The sequence below is a fragment of the Cherax quadricarinatus genome, chromosome 69 (assembly GCF_038502225.1).
Source record: "Cherax quadricarinatus isolate ZL_2023a chromosome 69, ASM3850222v1, whole genome shotgun sequence".
Lineage (NCBI taxonomy): Eukaryota > Metazoa > Arthropoda > Malacostraca > Decapoda > Parastacidae > Cherax > Cherax quadricarinatus.
The window spans coordinates 1,079,299-1,105,767 of NC_091360.1; the positions used below are offsets into that span (position 1 = coordinate 1,079,299).

The following is a 26,469-nucleotide window of genomic DNA, read 5'->3' on the forward strand; positions in this document are numbered from 1 at the left end:
TATTTTTATATAGCCGGACTTGAGTCCTGGAAATGGGAAGTACAATGCCTGCACTCTAAAGGAGGGGTTCGGGATATTAGCAGTTTGGAGGGATATGTTGTGTATCTTTATATGTATATGCTTCTAAACTGTTGTGTTCTGAGCACCTCTGCAAAAACATTGATTATGTGTGAGTGAGGTGAAAGTGTTGAATGATGACGAAAGCATTTTTCTTTTAGGGGATTTTCTTTTCATTTTGGGTCACCCTGCCTCGGTGGGAGACGGCAGACAATCTCTTGGAAGCAATTAAAGCAACAGGTACGAGGACACTCTCACATATTCCCAAAGCAGCCCGTCCACACGCAGCTGGGAAACTTACAGACCTCCTGAAAAAAAGTAAACGATGGTTCCACTATCTAAAATGCTCCACCAACCATCAAGGCATGGCACAACTTACTACTTTTTGGCAATGTCTGCTTAGCTGTGCCGGAAAGAAGGGGAAAGAGGCTAGCCTCAATGATAATTAAATCCTTAAGAGATTTTCCTAGAGCTGATAACCTCATTCGCCTTCCCCATCAACACAAAAAAGGGAGAGGCAGAACCCCCACTCACTCTACTGACAGTGAAAAAGTCAGAGTCCAAGTGAGCAAGAAAATTGAAGAGGGCAACACAGTGGGGGCAATCAGAATTATTACCAGTGAAGATACAGTTGCTCCCAGGGATGCTGACACGGCTGAAGCACTTAGAGGAAAGCACCCTGCCAGGGAAACCAGTGGCACCAACAGTTCCAACACCTCTGTCCCCACTATGGAACCATTGATTGTGGAAGACTCAGACATTTACAAAGCAATAATGTCGTTCCCATCTGGCTCTGCTGGGGGTTACACTGGAATAAGGCCACAGCATTTAAAGGAAATGGTTAATCCAGTTATTGGGGAAATTGCAGAGACACTGCTTTCAGAGATCACAAGGTTCGTCAACAATTCCTTGGCTGGTCTGATTCCTGATGAAATTAGACCTTTCTTTTTTGGTGCAACACTTTGTGCACTTAAAAAGAAGGATGGAGGAATTCGGCCAATTGCAGTAGGCAACACGTTACGCCGCCTCGTATCCAAAGCTGCTGTCCGAAGCATTCGTGCACAGACAGCCATGATGCTTCAACCAAACCAGCTTGGCTTTGGGGTCTCTCAAGGAAGTGAAGCAGCGGTTCATGCAACAAGGGCGTATATCAACAACCTGCCTGAGGACAATGCAGTGGTAAAATTAGATTTCAAGAATGCGTTCAATCTCCTGAAAAGAGACGTGGTATTAGCAGCAGTACAAGAACATTTCCCTGGTCTCTTCCCTTTTGTTTCAGCTGGGTATAGCAAGGAATCAATGCTTCTCTTTGGAGAGCATGAAATCACATCATCGGAGGGTGTCCAACAAGGAGATCCTCTTGCACCATTTCTCTTCTGTATAGCAGTTAGGGAAATCACAGTCAGACTGACCAGCGAGCTAAACATCTGGTTCCTAGATGATGGCACACTAGCAGGTACAAAGGAGTCCCTCATACATGACCTTACACAGGTAATGACACGGGGACAGGAAATGGGTCTCGTCCTGAATCCATCCAAATGTGAAATCATCTCAGTCAGTCAACAAGTGATAAATGCAGTGAGATCAAAACTACCAGGAGCAGCAGTCATTACCCCCACAAATAGTGTCTTGCTAGGAGCACCTCTGGGAAGCAATGCCATTGACACAATTCTCAGGAAGAAATTGGAAGAGTTAAGGAAAATGGAACAACGAATAGGCAATCTGGACACCCACGATGCCTTGTACCTTCTCACAAAGTGCCTGAGTCTGCCCAGGTTGACATATTTCCTAAGATGTGCACCTTCATATGATAACCCTATACTGCAAGAATATGACAGTATTCTGAGGCAGATTTTTACGAAAGTACTTAACCTTACTCTAGAAGATGGGCAGTGGAACCAAGCTACACTTCCAGTCAGACTAGGAGGCATTGGTGTCCGCAAGTCATCACAGATTGCGTTACCTGCTTTTCTGTCCTCGTGTATTGCATCCAGAGAGCTTGTAGCAGCGATTCTCCCTGAACATCTTAGGGACAAGATTGGAGTCCAGGACCAAAAATTCATTGACGGAGCAATGATCTGGGATAATCTAACGGGTTCAGAAACCAGACCTGCTCCCCCCAACAACTACAAACAATCGCACTGGGATGGTCCAATAGTGGAAGATATAGCCTCAAAAATGCTTCAGAGTGTGTCAGGGAAGGATAGAGCCCACCTCCTGGCAGTGAGAGTCCCTCATGCTGGGGACTTTCTGTTGGCTGTTCCCAACTCCAGCACTGGCACACGCCTCGACCCACAGACCATCCGCATCGGTGTTGCCCTTCGACTTGCCGCCCCTATTCTCGCCGAACACAGGTGTATTTGTGGCAGTGAAGCAGCAGACCGATTCGGGTACCATGGTCTTGTGTGCCGTAAATCCGAGGGAAAGATTGCAAGACATGAGGAGGTTAATAATATTATCAAGAGGAGCCTCACAACAGCTGGATGCCCAGCAGTAAGGGAGCCACCCCAACTATGCAGATCTGATGGCAGCCAGAAGCGTCCAGATGGTATCACCCTTCAAGCCTGGACAGATGGGAAGCAGGTGGTGTAGGACTATACATGTGCATCTTCCTTGGCTGATACCTATCTCCAATACACCAGGGAGGAAGGAGGGGCAGCTGCCAGCTTCAGGGAGTCCCAAAAGTCTAGAAAATATGGAGAACTTGCCCATCATTATATGTTTGTTCCCATAGGCTCAGAGACCCTTGGCTCATGGGGAAATAGTGCATCTAAATTCCTTAAGGAGCTGGGAAAAAGACTCATCAGGGTAACTAGGGATCCCAGGGCAGCTAGTTTTCTGTTCCAGCGGCTCAGTGCGGCTGTTCAAAGGGGTAATGCCTGCTGTATTTTGGGCACACGCCCCAGCTCTGAGGAGCTGGATGAGATTTTCGCCTTATAATCGGTGATACACACGTAACAACATGTACCTTATATGCCACCTTTATATCAACAATGTATCTCTTAAATCTTCTGTACCATATTATGTAATAAAATATTCCTATTGGTAAAAAAAAATATATACTAAAAGATGGGGTGGTAGGGGAAGTGGAATATTCAAACGGCTTCAGGAAGAAATCTAAATATTATTCCTTGAAGCCTTTTTATCCACTTCTCCGAGGCTATGGGTCCCACAATTTACACCAGAGGTGGACCCCATCCTATACATACATACATACACACATATATATATATATATATATATATATATATATATATATATATATATATATATATATATATATATATATATATATATATATATGTCGTGCCGAATATGTAAAACTGGTCAATTAGCAAGAACTCATTTAAAATTAAGTCCTTTCTGAAATTTTCTCTTATACGTTTAAAGATGTATTTTTTTTCATTAATGTTCATGTAAAATTTTTTAATTTTGCACCAAAAGAATCTTAGAAAACTTACCTAACCTTATTATAACAAGAACAATTTATTTTAGCCTAATCCAACTAAATATATTTTAAATACGTTTACAATAATTTAATATTAAACAAACACAATCAAATGTATTTTTTTCGTTAGGTTCAGAATGATTTTGGCGAAATTATTGCATACACAAATTTTCACTTGTCCTATATGGCAAGATGAGCATTGCTATTTAAGCCAAGATCGCAAGTTCTGTCTATTCTGCACGACATATATATATATATATATATATATATATATATATATATATATATATATATATATATATATATATATATATATATATATATATATATATATATATATATATATATATATATATATATATTACATAATAGAAAGAAGGAAAATTTAACCTGAACACTCATCATTTGATTACTGGATCATAATTATTATTTTTTGGAAACACGCTAACGCTACCACTACAGCTAGAATTTACGATGGCCAACGCAAAACTACTGTACTTTATAGGTAAGCGTCACTTAGCTAAGGTATGCTACTGGAAGAATTTGTGTCCTCTATTTTTTCATCCCTGTTGCCGAATTGTAAGAGGTTTCCACACTATCCCAATTCTTCAGCGGGAACGTGTCAGCAATGTCTAAATTACTGATTAAGTCCGATGTACACCCATTAAACTTCGATAACGCCTGATTATTAGTTGAATTTTCCACGGCAACCAGTGCTCACAAAATACAATGGCGTCCTCTTCGGCGTCACTACCCCGGCTGCTCTACCTCCCCGTTCACTTAAAATTTCTCGAAGGGTCCAAATATCATCACATTTTAATAAGCAATTTTTATATTGTTCATTTATATGTTCTACATTTACGAAAATTATGTAAAAATTTTTCACAATATATAGTGCAGTAACACACTGTTGGTGTCTGCACAATGTAACTATCGAATAGTGCAGCAATCCACTCTGGGTGTTCCTACGATGTAACTATCATATAGAATAGTGTAGCGACAGTGTTCCCACAGTGTAACTATCTATTGTGTAACAGCACAGCGTATTAAAGGTTCTTCATCCAAGGAATTGAAGCCACCTTTCCCTTATCCACATCAAACCTTATTACCTCTCTTTCTCCACCACCCTTATGAGTTTAGCGATTCCCCACGAATAATAAAAAATACCTCTCATAATTTATTAGAAATGTTAAAATTTGTGCCCCAACTGTTTTTATCTGCAAAATATTCAATTTTTTTTTCCATGATTAATGTTCATATTTTCTCACTTTTCCTTTTATTTTACGATCTGTGCTATTCAAATCAAAGTTTTAAATTATTGTAATTTGTTATAAATGAAGTGATAAGGATTAACACTCGCTTCGGATAAACACTATATGGAGAAGACACTGTATGGATTGTTTGTGAAGTTCGGTTAGGTCAAATTTGTCAGAAAACATGACAATTGATTTCTGACGTGGGTATTAGTCACTTGATGACCCACCACTTGAGCTTTTGGTCATCTGACCGACTCCTTCCACTGGTTTACCAGCTCACCTCTTTAAAAATAAAAATTAGTGGTGTTCCAGCTTCAGCACTGAGAATTTTAACATTTATGGGATTTATTTGCTGAATAAATACTGGTATGACTCTGACACAGGTGCAACGTTGAGGCAACGTTTCGCTCTATGTATAGCTGCATTAATTAAAGGTTTACGAAACGTTCTCACAATAAAAAAAGTTGTTTTGCATCTATGTGAGCCATAGTCGGGGCGAGATATTCTCTGCGCTCCTGAAGGAGTTCATAGGATCGAACCCATATTTTGATTTCTTCATTATTTTGTATCCATCGACATGTCTTTTCATAATTACTGTAGGAGCAGTATATTCCTTTAGCCGAAAACATTAATTTACCAGAGGAACACAAGTGACCAGCTACCTGTCACTTGCAATGACACAATACACGAAGTATTCTTTGTTTAATGTAAATGCTACTAGTACTATGGGATGACTGTGGCTTGGGTGACCTCAGACTCTATGCCGCACTCATCAGTGCCTCTCCTGATCCTGAAGAAGCCCTCCTCGCCCCAGTCAGTGCCCCAGGAGTTCTTCACCGTCCAGAACTTCTCGCCAGTATCAGCGTCCACACCGTAACCTATCAGCAGCACCTCGTGGTTGGTGTTCTACGGGAAACAGACATAAAGGAATAAGATAATTCACGATACTTTAAGCTTTGAGAAACATTATTTTACAATATTTCAGCAACATTGGGGCTTTATCAAATAGTTGTTAAAGTTCTACTGTGGGTGATAAAGCCCCACTGCGGATGACGAGGCCCCACTGTGGGTGATAAAGCTCCACTGTGGGAGATAAAGCGCCACTGTGGATGTGTGGCAAAATAAAGAGTTCCACTGTTTTCCTCGTCTTAGGACCTTGGTAACCTAAGAAGAAATAAATAAGAGCAGATGACAGTCGTTGATGTCGTCCCTCAACTTGTGTATACTAAAATTTAATCAGTTTAAATTTAAAGTAATATGAGCAAGGTTATCCTAAGAGGAGAACCACATGCACAGTGCCAGGAGAAAGTCCATCACCTAAGTATATATTATACACAAAAAATAAAAAATTAGAAAGTCAGAGAAATAGGGTAAGTGTTAGAAAAATCATAGAACTCTAATAGAAATAAGTCACACTTCGACTTTTTATGTTATTTAGGTTAAATCTGCTTAATGTATTCTTTATGTGCCTTCAGAACAATTTTTTTAGTTGTAAATCATTAAATATAACGTCAGGTCATGAGTCCTACCTCCAGAGGGTTGTAACCATTCTTGAAGCCTGTGTGGTGATAAATGCCTCCGCTGTAACTTTCAAAGTCGTCGTAGACCATGAAGGCCACTGACAGAGGTCCTCCCTCCATTAGTGCATCCAGCATCAGTTCCTCGTTGCAACCGCCGAAGAAGTCTCCTACGTACTTGTACTCGCTGACGTAGGTGCGTGAGCACGTCGTGTCAGTGATACAGGGATCGTCCTGGAAATATTCAGATATTTTAGATGAACAGCCCATAAAAATTGTATTTTTTCCCTTGAAATCAGTGGACTAGGCATCGAGCCTTCATAAAGTAATACGTGACTCATCCTGGAGACTGTAGATGTATTATACAAAGGTACATAATGATAATACATTGAAGAATAACACGCAAGTGCAATACTTAGGTATTTTACTGCCTAAACGTTTGGTTTGTACAACGGATTGCTTTAGTCGAATACAGGAGAGGTAATCTTAAGGCTATCAGTCCCTTAGCCTTGAGAGAAGGCTGAAGGACTCATCATTTAGTGTTATATTCTTGTATATTCGACTGAAGAAACCTTTTGTGTGTGTGCCCATATGTATTAGTTTTTCGATACTGAGGTATAACTTTTTAGATACCCGAGTATCATATTCTTCGATACCTGAGAGTCAATATTCAGCATGAAGGCTTCTTACCTGGGCTGTGTACGGATTACACTCGTCAGCCACAACACCTTGCTCATGAGGGTAACGACCCCCTATCAAGTATCCAAAGCCTCCGTCACAGCCTTGAGCCAACTCCGAACACGAGATAATGTCCTGTAGGAGATAAAGAATGCATAGTAGCTAATTTATACCACATAGTGACGCCATGTGAAATATTGTGCTATGAGAGTGTACGATGCGGCCCCAAATGTGAAAACTCTAATAGCAGAACTATGAGAATAACTGGAACTACCAGAATAGATCATGGTGAGTTAGAACGCTACTGGACACCAGATACATTAATAACTTCATACTTGAATGGCTTATAACTTAGATGGTTCTTCAGTAAGATTATCATTCACCTGACTGGCCTTCCATCCCTTGAAGGATTGATTCTTCAGTGGGAGCTCCTTGATTACCTTCCCTTCCCGGGACACTACAGGACTATTGTGGGTTTAGTGCTTCCTCGTTTTAAAAAAGAAAATGACTGCCAACAATTAGATAGAAATGGACGCGAATGCATACCTTTGACACACCTTTACTGAGGACGTTTCGGTTCTGGGACTTTGTATTTAAAGTGATCAAAGTCCCAAGGTCGAAACGTCTTCAATAACTATGTCTTAAGTTTATGCCATCGTATCCTTATCCATTTAGTCTTTCGTGGATGTAATAAGAACAGTCACCTGTGTTGAGAAGACATCCTGTCGTTGGTTGCGAGTGGCGATCCTGAGCCTGGCCTCCAGCATGCCCATGGTGGCAAAGGCGTAGCAGGAACCACAGGACTCTTGGTCCCTCACGGGAGATACGTAGTTCACACCCTCCACGTCTCTCCAGTCGAAGTTCTCTGGCAGGAAGGAGGCCCGGACCTTCTGTTCAGGGGTGGCTGGCGCCGGCTGTGTTAGTATGGGCTTCCTGCGTCCACCAGCTCGTCTTTGCATCTGCTCCACGGTATACCTACGCGTTAAATCAAATATTATTTATATAACTAAAAGTTCAGCGGAACGCATGAATTCAGTAAAAGGAATGACCTCGTATATTTTATTAAATTATGTAGTTAACTGCTATTCAGTAAATTAAGAATCTCTACTTAAATCGGCCTCAGACCAACGCTGATGCATTTCATGAAGTGGATTAAATCAACTTGAGCTAGAAATGTCTTATGTTGGCGTTACATCGTTTTGAGATTCCAGACTCACCTCTCGTGCTGGGGGTAAGCCTTGGCTCTCCACGAGTTCTGGGAGGCGTTGATGTCCTCTATCATCTTGTGGTCATTCTTGAAGAGTCTCGTATTCATCTCTTTCTCCAAGTTTACGTTCTCTCGACGAAGTGTCTACAACAACGATGATATATATATATATATATATATATATATATATATATATATATATATATATATATATATATATATATATATATATATATTAAAAATTAGCCTCATGTTAGGATATATGTTTAGCATGATTTCAAATTATGCAGTACTATCGTTCAGGGTACGTGCAGTGGTTCCTTTTAAGATAATTATAGTAAGCAAGTAATGAGAATGCTATGCAAGTTAATTTAAGAGGTTATTCAACTCGTCGTTAAGTTAGTTACTGAGGTTTAAAGCCTGTCTACTACACAAGGGTCGTTAAGACTGCATGCCATCTGTCCACTACTAGTCAAGATTACTTTAATACCTAAAATATGCATTATATATACACACTGAGAGACATATACATCTGTGTATATATTCTGTGTCACTTATCGGCTGTCTACAAAAAAAAATATATATATCTCAGAGTGAAACTAATTATAAAATATTTAATATACACACCTACTGGGAGTGTCTAAATGAACTCATTTCCAATAATTCGTTAAAATAGGAGAAAAAGTTTGTGAAAGTCTGAGAGTAGTGCGGGTTGTGTATTGTTTCAGTACGGTGCTGTATGACCCTAATGGGTTTAGCCCTTCTTTTTGATTATAATAATTGTTTCAGTTACCGTTTGTGCCTTTTATTCTTCAGAAAACTCCGTTTAAAGACAAATACACAAGTTACAGAACAAATTTTCATTTTAACAATGTTTCGTTCTGTGTAGAGCTTTACCAAGTCGAGCTTTACTAAGCAGAGCTTTACCAAGTCGAGCTTTACTAAGCAGAGCTTTACCAAGTCGAGCTTTACTAAGCAGAGCTTTACCAAGTCAAGCTTTACTAAGCAGAGCTTTACCAAGTCATAATCACGTCACTTCATGAAGCTTTCCACATAATTTCCTTCCAATAAAAAGCTTTCTCTGTAATGTACGTCTGTCATCGTGCTTGTCTGCAATACAACATTGCGTCACGAATTCATAATAATGCACGATACAATGGCGTATATTAATTACTCTCTGTCACTGGCCAGCACTTATAACACTCTTGTGTTTGGTTACAATACCTTGCTTAACTTCTCGCCTCTGAAGCAGGACCAGTTTCTGACGGTCTTGTCCCTGGACCAGCCGTTCAAGGTGCGGTCACAGTACGACACTGAGCTTGTGAAGTTTCCCTCGTAGTAGGAGAAAGCGAAGTATGACCTCTCGTTGATGTTCACCTGGTGAGTAAATGTTTACCATCGAATATAAAACTGAAATTTGTAGCAGAGTATAAATTCTTCAAGGAAATACGAGATCATGAATCAGGTTATCAATATTGATTATTATGAGGCTTTTGAGTATTTTATATTACATAAAAATGGATTAAATAATAAACTAAACAACAATTTAGTAATGGAGTCTAAACGAAATTTCTGACCATCCTGGACCATTATTCTGTTGCTAGCTTAAATTTCTTATCTGTGTGTTAGCTGTTAATTTTAATACAAAGTAAAAATATTTTTTCCTAGCTTTAAGATTTACTTAAGACAGGGTTTCCTCAAAGTCGTCAGTATTGACTCCCAAGGGTCGATAAATGGCTGGAGGTCAAAGGAGGTCAGTATGTCTGTGGAAATGCTTGGCGTTGTGTAACCCTGACCGTCCACGATCCTTGTCTGTCATCTCCCTAACCAAACATCAGTACTCTTGTTGACGTTCATTAGATGCATCCTTCTCATTAATGATATCAACAGTTTCAGTAAACAAAGGGGTATATTAAATCTTATATTTTTCATAATTTAAATAGTACCGATATTTTATGAAGTCATTGTTAATATTATTTATTTTTTATTATCACACCGGCCGATTCCCACCAAGGCAGGGTGGCCCGAAAAAGAAAAACTTCCACCATCACTCACTCCATCACTGTCTTGCCAGAAGGGTGCTTTACACTACAGTTTTTAAACTGCAACATTAACACCCCTCCTTCAGAGTGCAGGCACTGTACTTCCCATCTCCAGGACTCAAGTCCGGCCTGCCGGTTTCCCTGAATCCCTTCATAAATGTTACTTTGCTCACACTCCAACAGCACGTCAAGTATTAAAAACCATTTGTCTCCATTCACTCCTATCAAACACGCTCACGCATGCCTGCTGGAAGTCCAAGCCCCTCGCACACAAAACCTCCTTTACCCCCTCCCTCCAACCCTTCCTAGGCCGACCCCTACCCCGCCTTCCTTCCACTACAGACTGATACACTCTTGAAGTCATTCTGTTTTGCTCCATTCTCTCTACATGTCCGAACCACCTCAACAACCCTTCCTCAGCCCTCTGGACAACAGTTTTGGTAATCCCGCACCTCCTCCTAACTTCCAAACTACGAATTCTCTGCATTATATTCACACCACACATTGCCCTCAGACATGACATCTCCACTGCCTCCAGCCTTCTCCTCGCTGCAACATTCATCACCCACGCTTCACACCCATATAAGAGCGTTGGTAAAACTATACTCTCATACATTCCCCTCTTTGCCTCCAAGGACAAAGTTCTTTGTCTCCACAGACTCCTAAGTGCACCACTCACTCTTTTTCCCTCATCAATTCTATGATTCACCTCATCTTTCATAGACCCATCCGCTGACACGTCCACTCCCAAATATCTGAATACGTTCACCTCCTCCATACTCTCTCCCTCCAATCTGATATTCAATCTTTCATCACCTAATCTTTTTGTTATCCTCATAACCTTACTCTTTCCTGTATTCACCTTTAATTTTCTTCTTTTGCACACCCTACCAAATTCATCCACCAATCTCTGCAACTTCTCTTCAGAATCTCCCAAGAGCACAGTGTCATCAGCAAAGAGCAGCTGTGACAACTCCCACTTTGTGTGTGATTCTTTATCTTTTAACTCCACGCCTCTTGCCTACTGTTATTATTCATAGCAAAAGCACTATTTGTTAAATTATTTACATATAATAAATGTTTGGGGGTCAATGAGATGAAGAGTTTGGGGACCCGTGGGACTCGAGAGTCTAGTTTTCGAACTCACTTTTGCAGTACTCACCTCGAAGCCTTGGTTGTAGATTATGTTCCAGGTTCCCTGGTTACCCAGCTCATCAGTAACAGTGTTGGGGAAGTTGAGGGTGAAGGTCTTGGTGTAGACGATGGAACCCAGTGTGTCACAGTTGATGGTGTGGTCGCCATTTCGTTCCGTCTCACTGAAGGTCCACGAACCACGAATGTCTTCGAAGAGGCAGTTGGCAGGAGTATCTGCCAGGCTTGCCACCACACAACACAATACTAACACACCTCGTATCTGGAAACAAGTGGAAATTCCGAATTTAAAACGTAAAAGATTAAAATTCACGAAACTGTGAGCTGATAGCTATTCTAGATGAACTTACGCTATAATTGACCTTCAGTTCCAATCAGAGTTAGTTGGAAAAATTAATAAAGCAAAATAAGCAGGACATGGAACATCAGGAGTATATTCTTATAAAGACAACAAGTTGATTAGCTAATTCCAGTCTGACTCTACATTGTTTATAGTGTGTATATCTTATATGAATAAATTAAAAGTAATAATAATAATTATATTTTATTAATATTATTATTACTAATCATGAATTAATTGGAAGAGCTCAGCTCTTTACAGAGCTATTGAGAAATGAAATTCTTTGACATGTTCATAAAACACACACACTGGAAACAGTTCATAACTAGGCCAATTACACATGTGACTAACTTTGCCTAAAAATCAATTATGGGAAGTAGAACAGAGATTTTTTTTTGATAAGTTTCTGAAATTGAAGTCCGTCAACGGACCCTAGATAAAAATTAGTCCACAGGCTAGAGATAAAGTCAGTCAAAAGAATATTTCACTTATATCCACTCGAAACGTTTCACAATACTCATCGTAGCCTACAATCATGGCTCTCAGAGTTTGAGTACGACTCGTCAGCCTAGTTCTTGGGACTGATACACTAACTGCGATGCTTCTGTATATATATAATCAGGGCTTACAACTTACATTTTTATAACCAGTTATATTTCTATATATATATGAGCAACCATGTGTGAGTATTCTCAGCCGTAACACACGAGACTGACACTCCTAGCCCAGTGTGATGGGTTTTTCCAAGATATGAATCTACTGTGGTACGAAGTGCAAAAAAAAAAAAAAAAAAATGGGAACATGGCAGCTTCAAAAAATTTTTTTCTTTTAATTAGGGTAACTTTTTTCTACAAGTAAATATGACTTATAAAAAAAATCTCCATTGAGCGAAACATTGTGTATTGGTTTACTCTGCTGAAAGCGATTTTTTGATATCTTAATATTGAGGGTCTGAAGATTTAGACGTCTCATTAATGCTGAACAACTGATGAAACAGTTTTGTGAGCGAAACATTTTGGAAATCAAAGAATATCAGGTCATGCTTAGTAATACATTCACACGAGATAACAAGCAGGTGAAGAGATGTGGGTGACCCGCTACCTCACCAGCAGACACCTGCTGCCTCCCACATTCATGTTGCTGGTGGAGCATCACCAGGGAGGGAGTGGGATGAAGAGGGGATGAGTGGGGTGATAAAGGTAGGAGGAGCCACGGGGAAGAGCTTGGTGTTATAAGGAGGAGCAGGACAGTCAACCAGCATGAAATAGACATCATGTTGGTAAGTATTTTTACTGTCGTTTACAGTGTCAGAGTGTGAGAGTTTGATTTAATGTTAATGAATGATACAGTTTTTTAGCACTTTTCTGGATGATGATAATATTATTATTATTATTAACACACTGGCTGATTCCCACCAAGGCAGGGTGGCCCGAAAAAGAAAAACTTTCACCATCATTCACTCCATCACTGTCTTGCCAGAAGGGTGCTTTACACTACAGTTTTTAAACTGCAACATTAACACCCCTCCTTCAGAGTGCAGGCACTGTACTTCCCATCTCCAGGACTCAAGTCCGGCCTGCCGGTTTCCCTGAACCCCTTCATAAATGTTACTTTGCTCACACTCCAACAGCACGTCAAGTATTAAAAACCATTTGTCTCCATTCACTCCTATCAAACAAGCTCACGCATGCCTGCTGGAAGTCCAAGCCCCTCCCACACAAAACCTCCTTTACCCCCTCCCTCCAACCTTTCCTAGGCCGACCCCTACCCCGCCTGATAATAATAATAATAACAATAATAATATTGAAAACTATTCTTAAAAGTATAAAACATAGTGGACTTAAAGGTAAAATATTAATGTACATGTTTTGTGTGAGATAAGAGGAAAAAAATTCCTCATCTGAATCTGCGACTAGTTGTGTCCCACAAGCATCAGTACATGTCCATCGGCAGATGGACCTATGAAAGACGAAGTGAACCAGGGTGTCTTGAGGCAATTGTAGAAAGATATGTGTTTATGGAGGCAAAAAAAAGGGGAATGTACCAGAGTATATGGTGCCAACATTTACATGGGTAATAGGTAGTAGGTTGGTAGACAGCAACCACCCAGGGAGGTACTACCGTCCTGCCAAGTGAGTATGAAACGGAAACCTGTAATTGTTTTACATGATGGTAGGATTGCTGGTGTCTTTTTTGTCTCATAAACATGCGGGATACCAGGTATATCTTACTACTTCTACTTTCACTTAGGTCACACTACACATGCATGTACACGCATGTATATACACAACCCTCTTGGTTTTCTTCTATTTTCTTAATAGTTCTTGTTCTTCTTTATTTCCTCTTATGTCCATGGGGAACTGGAACAGAATTCTTCCTCTGCAAGCCATGAGTGTCATAAGAGGTGACTAAAATGCCGGGAAAAAGGCTAATAACTCCGCCTGTATAAATTACTAAATTTAAAAATGATAACTTTCGTTTTTCTTTTTAGGTCACTATGCCTCGGTAGGATATGGCCGGTGTGTAAAAAATCATATGGGTACAAGGCAATGGTTTTAAAACCTGTAATGAAGAGGAGGCTGGAGGACATAGGGATGTCATGCTTGAGAACGTGTGGTGTGAATATTATGTAGAGAATTAGTAACCAAGAAATTAGAATACGGTGGGGGGGGGGTTATCAAAGGTATAATTCAAGGGACTGAAGATGGGTTGAGGTGGCTTGAGCACTTAGAAAGGATACAGAACAGGGATATAAGTTTTCCTTTTTTTTTCAAGTCAGGAATTGTGTTGTTGTGTTGCGTGGTGGCAGGCCTGGCAGATACACCCGCCAACTGCCTCTATGAAGACATTATTGGTTCGTGGACTGTCTTTGAGACAGAACGAACTGGTGACCACGCCATCAACTGTGATACTCTGGGTCCCATCATCCACATCAAGAACTTCACCCTCAGCTTCCCCAACACTGCTACTGATGAGTTGGGTAACCAGGGAACATGGACCATGATCTACAACCAAGGCTTCGAAGTAAGTACTGCATCATTGAGTTCGAAAAGTAGAGAACTTAGACTATGGTCTACAATCAGGGCTTCAAGGAGAGTACTGTGTCATTTATAACAAACTGAAACAAAGACATTAAATATCAATGTCCTAAACATTTTGTCGTATGCGTGAGAGACCCAAGTGTAGCTAGGCTCATCATTACAGGTGAACATCAATGAGAGGTCGTACTTCGCCTTCTCAGCATTTGAAGGAGACTGGGACTCCTCAGTGTCTTACTGTGACCGCACCTCCAACGGCTGGTCCAGAGACAAGACCATCAGAAACTGGTCTTGTTTCAGTTCCCAGAAAAATGAAGAGGTAAGCTACTGAATATATTTAAAAAAATTTACCTTCTTTCCCATAAAATGTTGCTCATCTTAGATTCATCTTAGATGGGTACTATGATCGCCCATCTTAAATGGGCAGCCGTAGTGACTCAAGGAGTTCACACATTATTGTATTCCATTAATATTATATCTTTATATCGCATATAAAACCTCTCTAGAACTTGTAACATTTAGTAACACTCGCTGTGCTTTGACCTAAATTGTAACTCATCACTGTAGACAAATATCGTGAAATAAAAGTCTTTACTGCTTAAAGTCTTTCTCACAGGACGCCGAGAGGTATTTCACAAAATATATATTTTGAGAATTTGCTTGACTAACCATTTTTATGAATTGAAGTATTCTTGGCTAGCGGTGAATAGGTGACATGACCCTCGTTTATAGGCTATAAACCCAATTAACCAAGTGTTTTTGAATAATATTTCCAGGTGGTCCCCAGGAAAACAAGGAAACTGACATTACCTCAGTCAGAGCTGAGCAAGCAGTACAGGAACGACCATGAGATGATCAAGAAGATTAACTCAGCTCAGAGCTCCTGGACAGCTAAGGCTTATCCACAACACGAGAAGTTAGTACCAGATCACTATAATATCGTGATTTGTGCGGATAATTCCTGAGTTAGAACACAAAAATGTTTGAGTCTCGAGAATCTGTTAATAAAATGTGTGACAGCGCTAATTCCAAGTAATCTCAGGTGAATTTATTATTATTGTTAAACCATATGTAAGCTCGAACCTTAATTTGCTGAACGTTAGACGCTACTCTTGCCCTAACCTCATATGCACCGCCCTGTGTAGGTACACCCAGCTGGAGATGATTCAGCGCCTGGGTGGACCTGGCTCAGTGTTGACGCAGCGACCAACGCCTGCTCCAGCTACTCCAGAGCAGAAGGCCCGAGCCGCCCTTCTGCCGGAGAACTTCGACTGGAGGGACGTGGACGGTGAGAACTACGTGGCAGCGGTCAGAGACCAGGGCGGTTGCGGGTCCTGTTACACCTTCGGTTCTATGGGACAGGTGGAGGCCCGACTGAGAATAGCCACACGCAACCAGCGCCAGGATGTCTTCTCTACACAGGTACGGGATTATTTTTATTCCTTCCCGGCTGGAGACTTTATCTCCGGGCCTGGGTGATCAGAGACGTGACTCCCACCGCTAAGCTATCTTACAAGATATAAAATGTTTGTAACACGATTGACTTGATCCTCCGAAACTCTACACAGAAATGTCATGACCCATTGTAAATATTCCAAGTAACTACATTTGTGTCTTATTACCATGGGTAAATAAACGTAGAATTAATTAGTTTTGTCAAAATCAGCGAGTATTAAAAAAAAGTGGTTCCCTATGACGCATTTGTAACTATCGCATCTACTACCTTCCGGACAACTTTGTAATTAGCACAACTATTTCTTCTACCCCCAGGACGCCTATGTTACTATACTCCATTCAGTTCACACCTGTAAATATCATAACTATCTTTACTGCTATCAGGACTCCACTGTAATATCACAACAATCTCTACTATCTTCAGGACTCCTCTGTAAATACCGCTACTAAACATCTATCTTCAGGACGCCTCTGTAACTATCGCTACTAATGTTTTCAGGACGTGGTGTCCTGCTCGGTACTGTCGCAGGGTTGTGCTGGAGGCTTCAACTACCTCATAGCTGGACGCTATGCCCAGGACCAGGGAGTTGTAGAAGAAGAGTGTAACCCCTACACAGGAAAGGTATGCTTATGTAATGAATAAGGTATATCATACGGAGAAGTATACAAGGGAAAGAAATGTGTAAAGTTGGTTAACTATATTAAGCAATTATTTCTCCCACTAGGCGTTTATCAATGAAATAAAGCTCTTGGTGAGCGGAACGTTAGATTGATGAAGTTTCTGGTGACCTAAACGTTAAATTGATAAAGCTTCTGGTGATCTAAACGTTAGATTGATAAAGCTTCTGGTGATCTAAACAGATTGAGAAAGCTTCTGGTGACCTAAACGTTAGATTGATAAAGCTTCTGGTGACCTAAACGTTAGATTGATAAAACTTCTGGTGACCTAAGCGTTAGATTGATAAAGCCCCGGCGGGTTGAATGTTAGAGTGATAAAGCCCATAATGAGGTAAAGTTTTCCTTAATAAAGTTACCTCTCGTTTCACCCTCTTTTACACATTGTGTAATACCACTGAATTCAGAGGATACGATGAGTTATCATACCTCATCTTACTTCAAAGCTCAGCCCAAGGGTATACAAACACTCCTCATGATACCACATACAACCATCGACTAGCGTCTAGCTACCAGTTTACAGGTAGATAAATAGAGGACACTTATTATAACTACTTAGACTTTGTTATTACTTGTGCTAGCTACTGATACTTCATTAATACTTACACTGTCCACTGATCCCCCACAGGACGACCCATGCAGCACTGACATGAGCTGCGGTCGTACCTATGTCAGTGAATACGAGTATGTTGGTGGATATTACGGTGCCTGCAATGAGGAACTGATGCTGGTCACCCTGGTGGAGAATGGGCCACTCTCTGTCTCCTACATGGTCTACGATGACTTCTCCAGCTACAGCGGCGGCATTTACCACCACACATCCTTCAAGAATCAATTCAATCCCTTTGTAGTAAGTTTTCTCGTATCTTGTGTAATATGACGTTTTCCTTCAGTATATTTCTGATACATGAATAAGAGAAATGTGCAAGACTTCAGTATCTTTATTGTCGAAACGTTTCGCCTGCTCAACAAGCTTTGTCAGTCGAATAGAGTGAAACACTGGAGGCAGTAGAAGCGGTTTTTAGGTGATCAGTCCCTCAGTCACCAATGAATGACCAGACTGATCACCTCAATACCACTTCTGCTGTCTCCAGTGTTATACTTGCCTGTATTCGACCGAAAAGCCTGCTGCACAGGCGTAGTGTTTCGTCAGTAAAAACACCCAAGTGTTGCTCATGCGTCTCATAAACTTATCGATATTGTATACCATCAATAATATAATACAATTCTGCTTGTTGACTTTTATTATTATTAATATTATTAATATTATTATTATTATTATTATTATTATTATTATTATTATTATTATTATTATTATTATTATTATTATTATTATTATACTGAATATGTGTGTCTCGTAATGTATACTGAATGGTGTTGAAAGCTCAGATTAAAATCGTGACTTAAACATGCAGGAGGTGAACCACGCAGTGCTACTGGTAGGATACGGTGTGGAGGAGAGCACTGGGGAGAAGTTCTGGACGGTGAAGAACTCCTGGGGTGCTGCCTGGGGAGAGGAAGGCTACTTCAGGATTAGACGAGGTACTGATGAGTGCGGCATGGAGTCCATAGCTGTGGACATCACTGCCATCCCCTGAGATGATCAATACCATGAATTTCAGCACTACAGTTGATGAAAAAGATAAACGGGAAATTCTCTAGAGTACGATTTTTTTTAAATGCGATTGATAGAGTGCACACGAAATTCAACATCGCGTACTATGAAGGCCTCTTCATGTACACCTTTTCAATCTTATTTATATAAAATTAATTTATTTAGAGGCGCTTAGTAAAATAGTTGACTGTATCCACATGTTCGACATGAGGATTATTTATCAACTTCAACATCGCCTCTTGTGATGGATATTTATTTATTACAGAGTTTATGGTAAGTCACAGGGTAGTTACGTTGTTATTTACACCTTCGCTATATAGACTAAGTAATTTAATACACCTGATCTTGGTAATAAAGATATTCGATACTGACCAATAATTTCCAAAAACAACAGAGTGCAGGAAGCAGGACATTTTGTCTCACGAAATCGTAATAAAACGGACTTCAAACCAACACACTGGCCTGGGGTTTGAGGTCTCACTTGCCATGGGTTCAAAACCCCACCCGTTCCGTGTTTTTTTTTTCAGGACATGTTATTGGATACGTTTCTGTCCTCGGACTGCGGTCACAAAGGAACCCAGTGGAAATAAGTCATTCTGACTTTTTTTGGGTTATCCTAGGTTCTCTACACATGTACTGCTATGTATGATAATGTATGTAACTGTATTTGTGTATACCTCAATAAACTTACTTAGTCACTTCAAACATAGTGATTGAGGTCCCAGAATCGATTTTTTCCCCATAAAACGTTCAAACGTTTACACTTTGTGTCATTTTATAAGTGTAATTGATTTTATTTGCAATGTAAATTATATATTAACAAAAAACACCCGTTTGTTGGCTAATGAAAATCTTTATTCATTAATTATAAAACATTATTATAATTTAAGCTGTATATATAAATCTAACTAAACCATAAATGCAATAGAAATAAATGGTTTAAATAAATCTTAATCAAACAGATTGTTTTATTTTTCCTTGGTGTTAATAATGAAGATATATATGTATATTTTTGTATCACTCGAGATTCCTTGGCTATACAAGTTAAGAAAATTGTTATAGTTATACAAAGAAAAATTCCGTTTTTTGTTGTTTTTCTTTAAAGAAAACTCAAATAATTTTGGTGAAACTAATACAAATATTTATTCCTTTGAATAGTAAACTTTGTGAGATTTATATGTTATATGATATCGTTAAGGGCAAGTAAAGCCACCAGCATACTTGAGTATGCTAGACATAGATCAAGGAAATTAAAATAAGAGAGATATATATTTTGTTTGATAAGACCCCAATGGAAATAAGTCACTCTGGCTTTTTTGGGTTATCCCAGGTTCTCTACACATACGCTGCTAGGTATGATAATCTATGTAACTGTATTTGTGTATACCTGAGTAAACTTACTTACTTACTTAAGATTTTTAACCCTGGGGAGGGTTAACCGCCCAGGGTAACCCAGGGTAGGGAGGGTTAGCCGCCTACAATAACCTAATAATGTCAGTGTGTCATCGAGGATTGTCTGGCTTATTTCCATTGTGGTCCTTCAATCTTGTCCCCCATGATGCCACCCACACCAGTCGACTACCATCCAGGTACCTACTTCCTGCTAGGTTATTGTAATAACACCAAGGTACTTAATGCTAGGTCAGGGTATTAACATCCAGGCTGGCTCAGAGTACCAACACCGAGGCACCAACTAACTGCTGGCTCAGTGTACTAACACCCAGAATTCGTCTCTCGACCTCCGGGGAGAGAGGACGCACGCCTAGTAGTTACACCTGCCCTCTGGTGGTGACCTTTAGCAACTGGAAGGCAAAATGGCGTATCGAGTGGGTCAGCGGATCAACACTGTTTGTATACAGCTGGTACGTGGCACGCTCACTGGAGAAACGATGAATACATTGCTACCCGCCATCATCAGAGACGTCTATGGTGTCCCCAACAATGAAGTATATGGTGTAGCCTTAAATGGGATGACCAGAGTATTCCTGAAACTGAATCGTACCGGCGTCTACGACAGACTTGTTGACGAGTACCAGGAGAGGAAGGTGACTGTGAACTCGGCAGTGGACGTCGTCTTGCACGACGTATCTAGGTACTATACGTGGGTGAAGGTGAGAAACGTCCCTTTCGAGGCGACTGCGTATAGTATACAGGAGGTCTTCAACAGTTATGGTAAAGTTCATTCAGCTACGATGGGAGTATGGAAAGATGGGCCATACGAGGGACGACCTGAGGGTTCTTATACCCTCAAAATGACGTTGGCTAGGCCTATACCGTCCTACGTCATGCTACAAGACGTCATGTTACAGGACGCAGATCTTTGTGCACTATGCCGGCCAGAGAAGGACCTGTCGATTATGTAGCTCCTACGACCATATGGCAGCACAGTGTCCTAGGAGGCAGCCTACCAAGGCTCATGGTACGTTGGCAGTGGAGCAGCGGCCTTGTGAGTTGATGCCGGAGTTGTGAGAGGAGGAAGCAGGGACGAGTGGTCGTTGGAGTGAAGAGGTTGATCGGGAGGTACCGACGGTCGGTACCTGTGTTACACTCCCGGTAGGCTCGGGGGAGCAGACAGGACCGACGGGGGCTCCATCAGGAAGGAACGATGTTCCTCAGGAAGATTTACTGGAGGACGTGTTGAGAGGTTTTTTGGACGGGTCGGGGACCTCCGCCTTAAGTGCTGCCGAGGCTGATGTGAGGGAGGAACAGCAGTCTGTTGTACAAACATTGTGTGGAACTCACTTAGAGCAAGTGGTGGAGGTGGAGGTCCATCAGGAGCATTTGTCGGATGAAGACATGTGTGTGGGTAGTGGTTCTAGGAAAAGGCCGGCTGGCACGGTTGAGGCCGAGGAGGTACTCACGCCGGGGCAGAGGCCGGGCAAAAAAGCTTGGGCAAAGGATGAGGAGTTGCTGGACCAAAAGGATCTAGTGGATCCTGATTTTTGTAGTGAAAGGGTAAAAGGTGGGGAGAGAGCCAGGGGAAAGTCTGGTGAGGCGTCGGGTCGACGCACAGGAAAAGGGATGGTAGGCAAGCCACAGAGGCATAGAGGGAAGCCGTCGTTCTTATAAATTTCAGGTGTGTCACTCTAAATGTGAACGGTCTCAAGGCTGAGATCAAAACTGTGTGGTTAGTATGGTTCTTACGTAGGTTCCAGGTGGACGTGTGTTTCTTGCAGGAACACAATCATAAGATTGGTAGTGAGTTGTTGTTGCATAAGTATAAGCTGTACGTTAGTTGTGCTTGGCAGTTGAAAGGGGGGGGTGGCGATAGCGATAAAGGAGACCAGCCCCTTGCGTGTGACGGGTTGGGAGGAGGCAGGGGGGAGGGTTGTGCGGGTAGATGGTGTATGGGGTGATAGAAGGGCATGTTCCATAGGAGTGTATGTGCCGGCGTTGAGCAATACACGGGTAAAAGCGGATTTTGTGAGGGAAGACTTATTGTACCATCTGCGGGGATTGCCTGCCATCACGATTATTGGTGGGGATTGGAATTGTGTAATTCGGGGCCAGGATGTTGAACCGAGGGGGGCGGGTTGTGTATTACGTGTTGTGAGGGATGTGTTGAGGGACGTGGGTGTCGTAGATGTTGCAGGGGGAGGAGGTTATATGGTGGAGCACACGTTCATTCGCAAGGGGTATGCTGCAAGACTAGACAGGATTTACGTCATGCAGGGATTAGAGGTCGGGAGGGTGCAGACTTTTGATGTGGGTTTCTCGGACCATAGGGCAGTGATAGTGGATCTGTCGTGGGAAGGTGCCATGCAAGGGTGAGAGAAGTGGTCTACAGATTCCTCATGGGGACATTGGCGTCAAAAAAGGAGTTGAGGCAGATGGGATATGTGAGTGATGCTTCATGTGCGCAGTAGCGCTGTATAGCCCTTGTGGCTTAGCGCTTCTTTTTGATTATAATAATAATAATAATTCATGTGCGCATTGTGGTGACGTGGAAAATGCTTTCCATGTGGTGTACTTTGGTCCTTTTTTGGAAAATGTAAGGGTGTGGTTGAGGGGTGTTTTTGGATTATTGGGAGGGGGAAGGGTGGGGGTCCTTAGGGCTTTACTTTTAGACGTGGGAGGAGTGTCTAATGAGGTAGCGAGGGCGTTAAGGTATATAATGGTTGATTTTTTGTATGTTTCTTGGGGAATGAGGGAGGTGGGGGGTAATGTCAGGATCAAGGCCTTAGCGGCGAGTTTTTATAGGTCGGTGGGTAGGAATAGGAGCTTATATGAGGGTCAGTGGGTTGCTCTTTTTCCGGAGAGTTATCGGGGACTGACTGTGGCACGACTGTTACAGTTGGTGCCGGGGAAAGGCAGCAAGGGGTTGGTTTCCGTAGGTGAGTGATGAGTGCTTGGAGATGATTGTAATAAGGAAGAGAGGTGATGGTGGCTGCTCCAGTGGTGTATGTGAGATAACATGATGTAAGGCCTGTCTGTGTGAGGGCCTTTGTGTGTGTGTGTGTTGTTGCGTGTGGTGTGTGTGTGGTGTGTGTCTTGTGCGTGTCTGTGTGTGAGTCTGTGCGTGTGGGTGGGGTGTTCTGTTATTGAAATGGGGCTTCTGTGAGAGAGGTGGAGTTTTTTTGGTAAGATTTTCTTGCTTCTGTGGGTTCGCCAAGGCGTCCTTTCGATACTTTTCAAAGAAGGACCAAACTGAAAATTTTTAGGAAATAATGAGCTAAGAATTATGTGTGTTGTAAAAGCTGCGGGGTTTGTTTTTGTTGCCCCAGAGACTAATGTTATGATTCCTATCCTTTTTAACAACTGTAGTACTGGCGAGGTGCCTGTGTGCACCAGGCTCATGTATTTCCTGTATATTTAACTTTGTCAATGTTAGATATTCTGTGTACGAGAGTGGGCATTGTACATTGCCCTATTCAGTATTCCTTTCTGTTTGGAAGTTAATGAGGTAGGAACGTATAGACACACGGATTAAGGGTATATTTCACCTGTTCATACTGTGTACCTTGTGGGTGATGGGAGGAGGCACACATCTTAGAAATTTTTTTCTTATTTATCATTTATTCTAGAGTATGCAAAGTTCCATATGATGTGTATTTGGGTTATATGGGGTGTGGGGAGTACGATTTAGTCTCCTCGAAAACATTGTCAGGGGGTTTTAGTTTTCGAGAATCTATGTACGTAATTTGTTACTATACAAAACAATTGTATGAGAAATGATTTGGTGTATACTTAATGTTTTGTATATAAAGTTTTTATACAAAATATACATAAGTGTACCAGGTTTTGTTTTGTAGCTTTTGTTGTTAAGTAATGTTAAGTAAGTTCTTCTGTTTCATTCCTAGTTAGGCTTGTTATTTCTCAGTGTTGAACCTTTTTTTGTTAAGTTTTATGTATAACAACATGTAGATTGTATACTGTGTCCTTAAATAAAAATATAAAAAAAAAACTAACACCCAGATACCTTCTTACTGATAGTTTAGGGTGGTGAACTTTTCTGTGTGTGTGTGAACAGCTATATCCACGAGTAGATACACTCAGACCCAGGAATACACTATCACATAATAATAATAATAATAATAATAATAATAATAATAATAATAATAATAATAATAATCTTTATTTTTACAAGTACTTTAGTGTTAAGAGTCACCTTTGGGTGACCGGGAGATGGATGTCAACAAAGGGGTCGAGTATTTAATGACCAAAACTCATAAAAATGCAATGGCAAGAAATATCTGTTTACACAAACACAAAACAGCTTATTGTTCGCTCTACGAGAGTTTAATATAAAATGAATGTTGGTTTGTAATTACCAAACTACCCAGGCAAATGGGGATACCGTCCCACCTACCACTTTCTCTACTTCACACTACTACTTTTTTGGGTTATCCTAGGTTCTCTACACATATGCTGCTGTGTATGATAATCTATGTAACTGTATTTGTGTATACCCGAATAATCTAACTACCATTACTACTCCTACCACCTCTCTTGCCCCGTCCCTGCCAGCTGGTCTGTTTATACTGACTTCTCTCCTTTCTGAAATGGTTGTAAGTGACCATAATTTTTAAAGGGGTGGAAATGTAAGCCAGTGGAAGGCCTCGGTCAGGAAACACTTGTCCTGTTTCCTGACGAACCTTACCTAACCTAACCTCTCCTTTCTGTTAGCGTGGCTTTGTAAACGGTGCAATTCGTACCGAAACGTCGTGGTAAGATCGTCTCCTATGTGTGGGTTATTTATGTATTGTTCCAGTCACTGTATTGTGACTTATTGTTGTTTATCGTCATGCTTTAACCACAGCACACCACGGACGGGTTTCACCCGCTATGTGGGCGAAATGTCGTCAATAAAATGTTGCATTATACTGCATTTGTGTCTCTTTTTCCACGCTGTTGCTAGACGGGAAAAATGGCATTTATATCCACGGTAATGCACAGGAAGTTCCAATGTCTTATTGTTATTATTTAATGTACATTCATGTGAGGAGCGCTAAAATACCAAGGGTCAAACAGCGTTTGGAAAGGAGAGTATACTGGGAAGGGGAGGAAATGGAGCACAGGACCAATCCTTTAGATCAAGATCCCTTCACCGGCATCAAGGAACCTCTCTTGAAGGAACGAAGGTTATGGTAGCAGGTACCCGTCGACACATACCTTGTATGGTAGTGTGTCGACAGATAGGGACTTGACAGATATTTTTATTGTGGAGATGTTTCGCCCACCAGTGACTTTATTAATCCAAAACGTAGAATAGCTACTGGAGACGGTGGAAAATGTGAAGACGTAAGTTGAGAGGATCAGTCCGTCAGCCTTGATGCCAGGTGATCAGCCCCTTAGCCTTGATGGCAGGTGATCAGTCCGTCAGCCTTGATGCCAGGTGATCAGCCCCTTAGCCTTGATGGCAGGTGATCAGTCCGTCAGCCTTGATAGCAGGTGATCAGTCCCTTAGACTTGATGGCAGGTGATCAGTCCCTTAGCCTTGATGGCAGGTGATCAGTCCGTCAGCCTTGATAGCAGGTGATCAGTCCCTTAGACTTGATGGCAGGTGATCAGTCCGTCAGCCTTGATAGCAGGTGATCAGTCCCTTAGACTTGATGCCAGGTGATCAGTCCCTTAGCCTTGATGGCAGGTGATCAGTCCGTCAGCCTTGATAGCATGTGATCAGTCCCTTAGACTTGATGGCAGGTGATCAGTCCCTTAGCCTTGATGGCAGGTGATCAGTCCCTTAGACTTGATGGCAGGTGATCAGTCCCTTAGCCTTGATGGCAGGTGATCAGTCCGTCAGCCTTGATAGCAGGTGATCAGTCCCTTAGACTTGATGGCAGGTGATCAGTCCGTCAGCCTTGATAGCAGGTGATCAGTCCCTTAGACTTGATGGCAGGTGATCAGTCCGTCAGCCTTGATAGCAGGTGATCAGTCCCTTAGACTTGATGGCAGGTGATCAGTCCGTCAGCCTTGATAGCAGGTGATCAGTCCCTTAGACTTGATGGCAGGTGATCAGTCCGTCAGCCTTGATAGCAGGTGATCAGTCCCTTAGACTTGATGGCAGGTGATCAGTCCGTCAGCCTTGATAGCAGGTGATCAGTCCCTTAGACTTGATGGCAGGTGATCAGTCCGTCAGCCTTGATAGCAGGTGATCAGTCCCTTAGACTTGATGGCAGGTGATCAGTCCGTCAGCCTTGATAGCAGGTGATCAGTCCCTTAGACTTGATGGCAGGTGATCAGTCCGTCAGCCTTGATGGCAGGTGATCAGTCCCTTAGCCTTGATGGCAGGTGATCAGTCCGTCAGCCTTGATGGCAGGTGATCAGTCCGTCATCCTTGATGGCAGGTGATCAGTCCGTCAGCCTTGATGGCAGGTGATCAGTCCGTCAGCCTTGATGGCAGGTGATCAGTCCGTCAGCCTTGATGGCAGGTGATCAGTCCGTCAGCCTTGATGGCAGGTGATCAGTCCCTTAGCCTTGATGGCAGGTGATCAATCTCTCAGCCTTGATGAATCTTAAGAAATTTCTTCACCTCTTCCTCTGTCTTCT

The 26,469-nt window shown here is 41.6% G+C and overlaps 2 protein-coding genes across 2 annotated transcripts; one reads left to right on the forward strand and one right to left on the reverse strand.

Annotated features, from left to right (window-relative positions):
* Positions 1-5,450: 5,450 nt before the first annotated feature.
* Positions 5,451-12,334, reverse strand: LOC128705658 (dipeptidyl peptidase 1-like). Its single transcript, XM_070099807.1, has 8 exons — positions 12,229-12,334; positions 11,368-11,619; positions 9,388-9,540; positions 8,174-8,307; positions 7,661-7,931; positions 6,969-7,091; positions 6,291-6,512; positions 5,451-5,667 (listed from the first exon to the last, which is right to left on the reverse strand). The coding sequence occupies exons 1-8, from the start codon at positions 12,232-12,234 to the stop codon at positions 5,485-5,487; spliced, it is 1,344 nt and encodes a 447-aa protein (XP_069955908.1). The 5' UTR covers positions 12,235-12,334; the 3' UTR covers positions 5,451-5,484.
* Positions 12,335-12,882: 548 nt separating this feature from the next.
* LOC128701843 (dipeptidyl peptidase 1-like) lies at positions 12,883-19,185 on the forward strand. The gene is made up of 8 exons (XM_070099805.1): positions 12,883-12,976; positions 14,473-14,721; positions 14,902-15,054; positions 15,512-15,651; positions 15,881-16,157; positions 16,690-16,812; positions 17,494-17,715; positions 18,281-19,185. Exons 1-8 carry the CDS (start codon positions 12,971-12,973, stop codon positions 18,461-18,463), a joined length of 1,353 nt encoding a protein of 450 aa, XP_069955906.1. The 5' UTR covers positions 12,883-12,970; the 3' UTR covers positions 18,464-19,185.
* Positions 19,186-26,469: the final 7,284 nt, after the last annotated feature.

Bases quoted from the DNA above. Each gene is read 5' to 3' on its own strand.
- LOC128705658 (XM_070099807.1), bottom strand. The intron at 7,092-7,660 runs GTGACTGTTCTT...TATCTCCTACAG, and splicing joins AGGATGTCTTCTCAACACAG to GACATTATCTCGTGTTCGGA. The intron at 6,513-6,968 runs GTAAGAAGCCTT...GAATATTTCCAG, and splicing joins GTAATCCGTACACAGCCCAG to GACGATCCCTGTATCACTGA.
- LOC128701843 (XM_070099805.1), top strand. The intron at 15,055-15,511 runs GTAAGCTACTGA...TAATATTTCCAG, and splicing joins GTTCCCAGAAAAATGAAGAG to GTGGTCCCCAGGAAAACAAG. The intron at 15,652-15,880 runs GTTAGTACCAGA...CGCCCTGTGTAG, and splicing joins GCTTATCCACAACACGAGAA to GTACACCCAGCTGGAGATGA.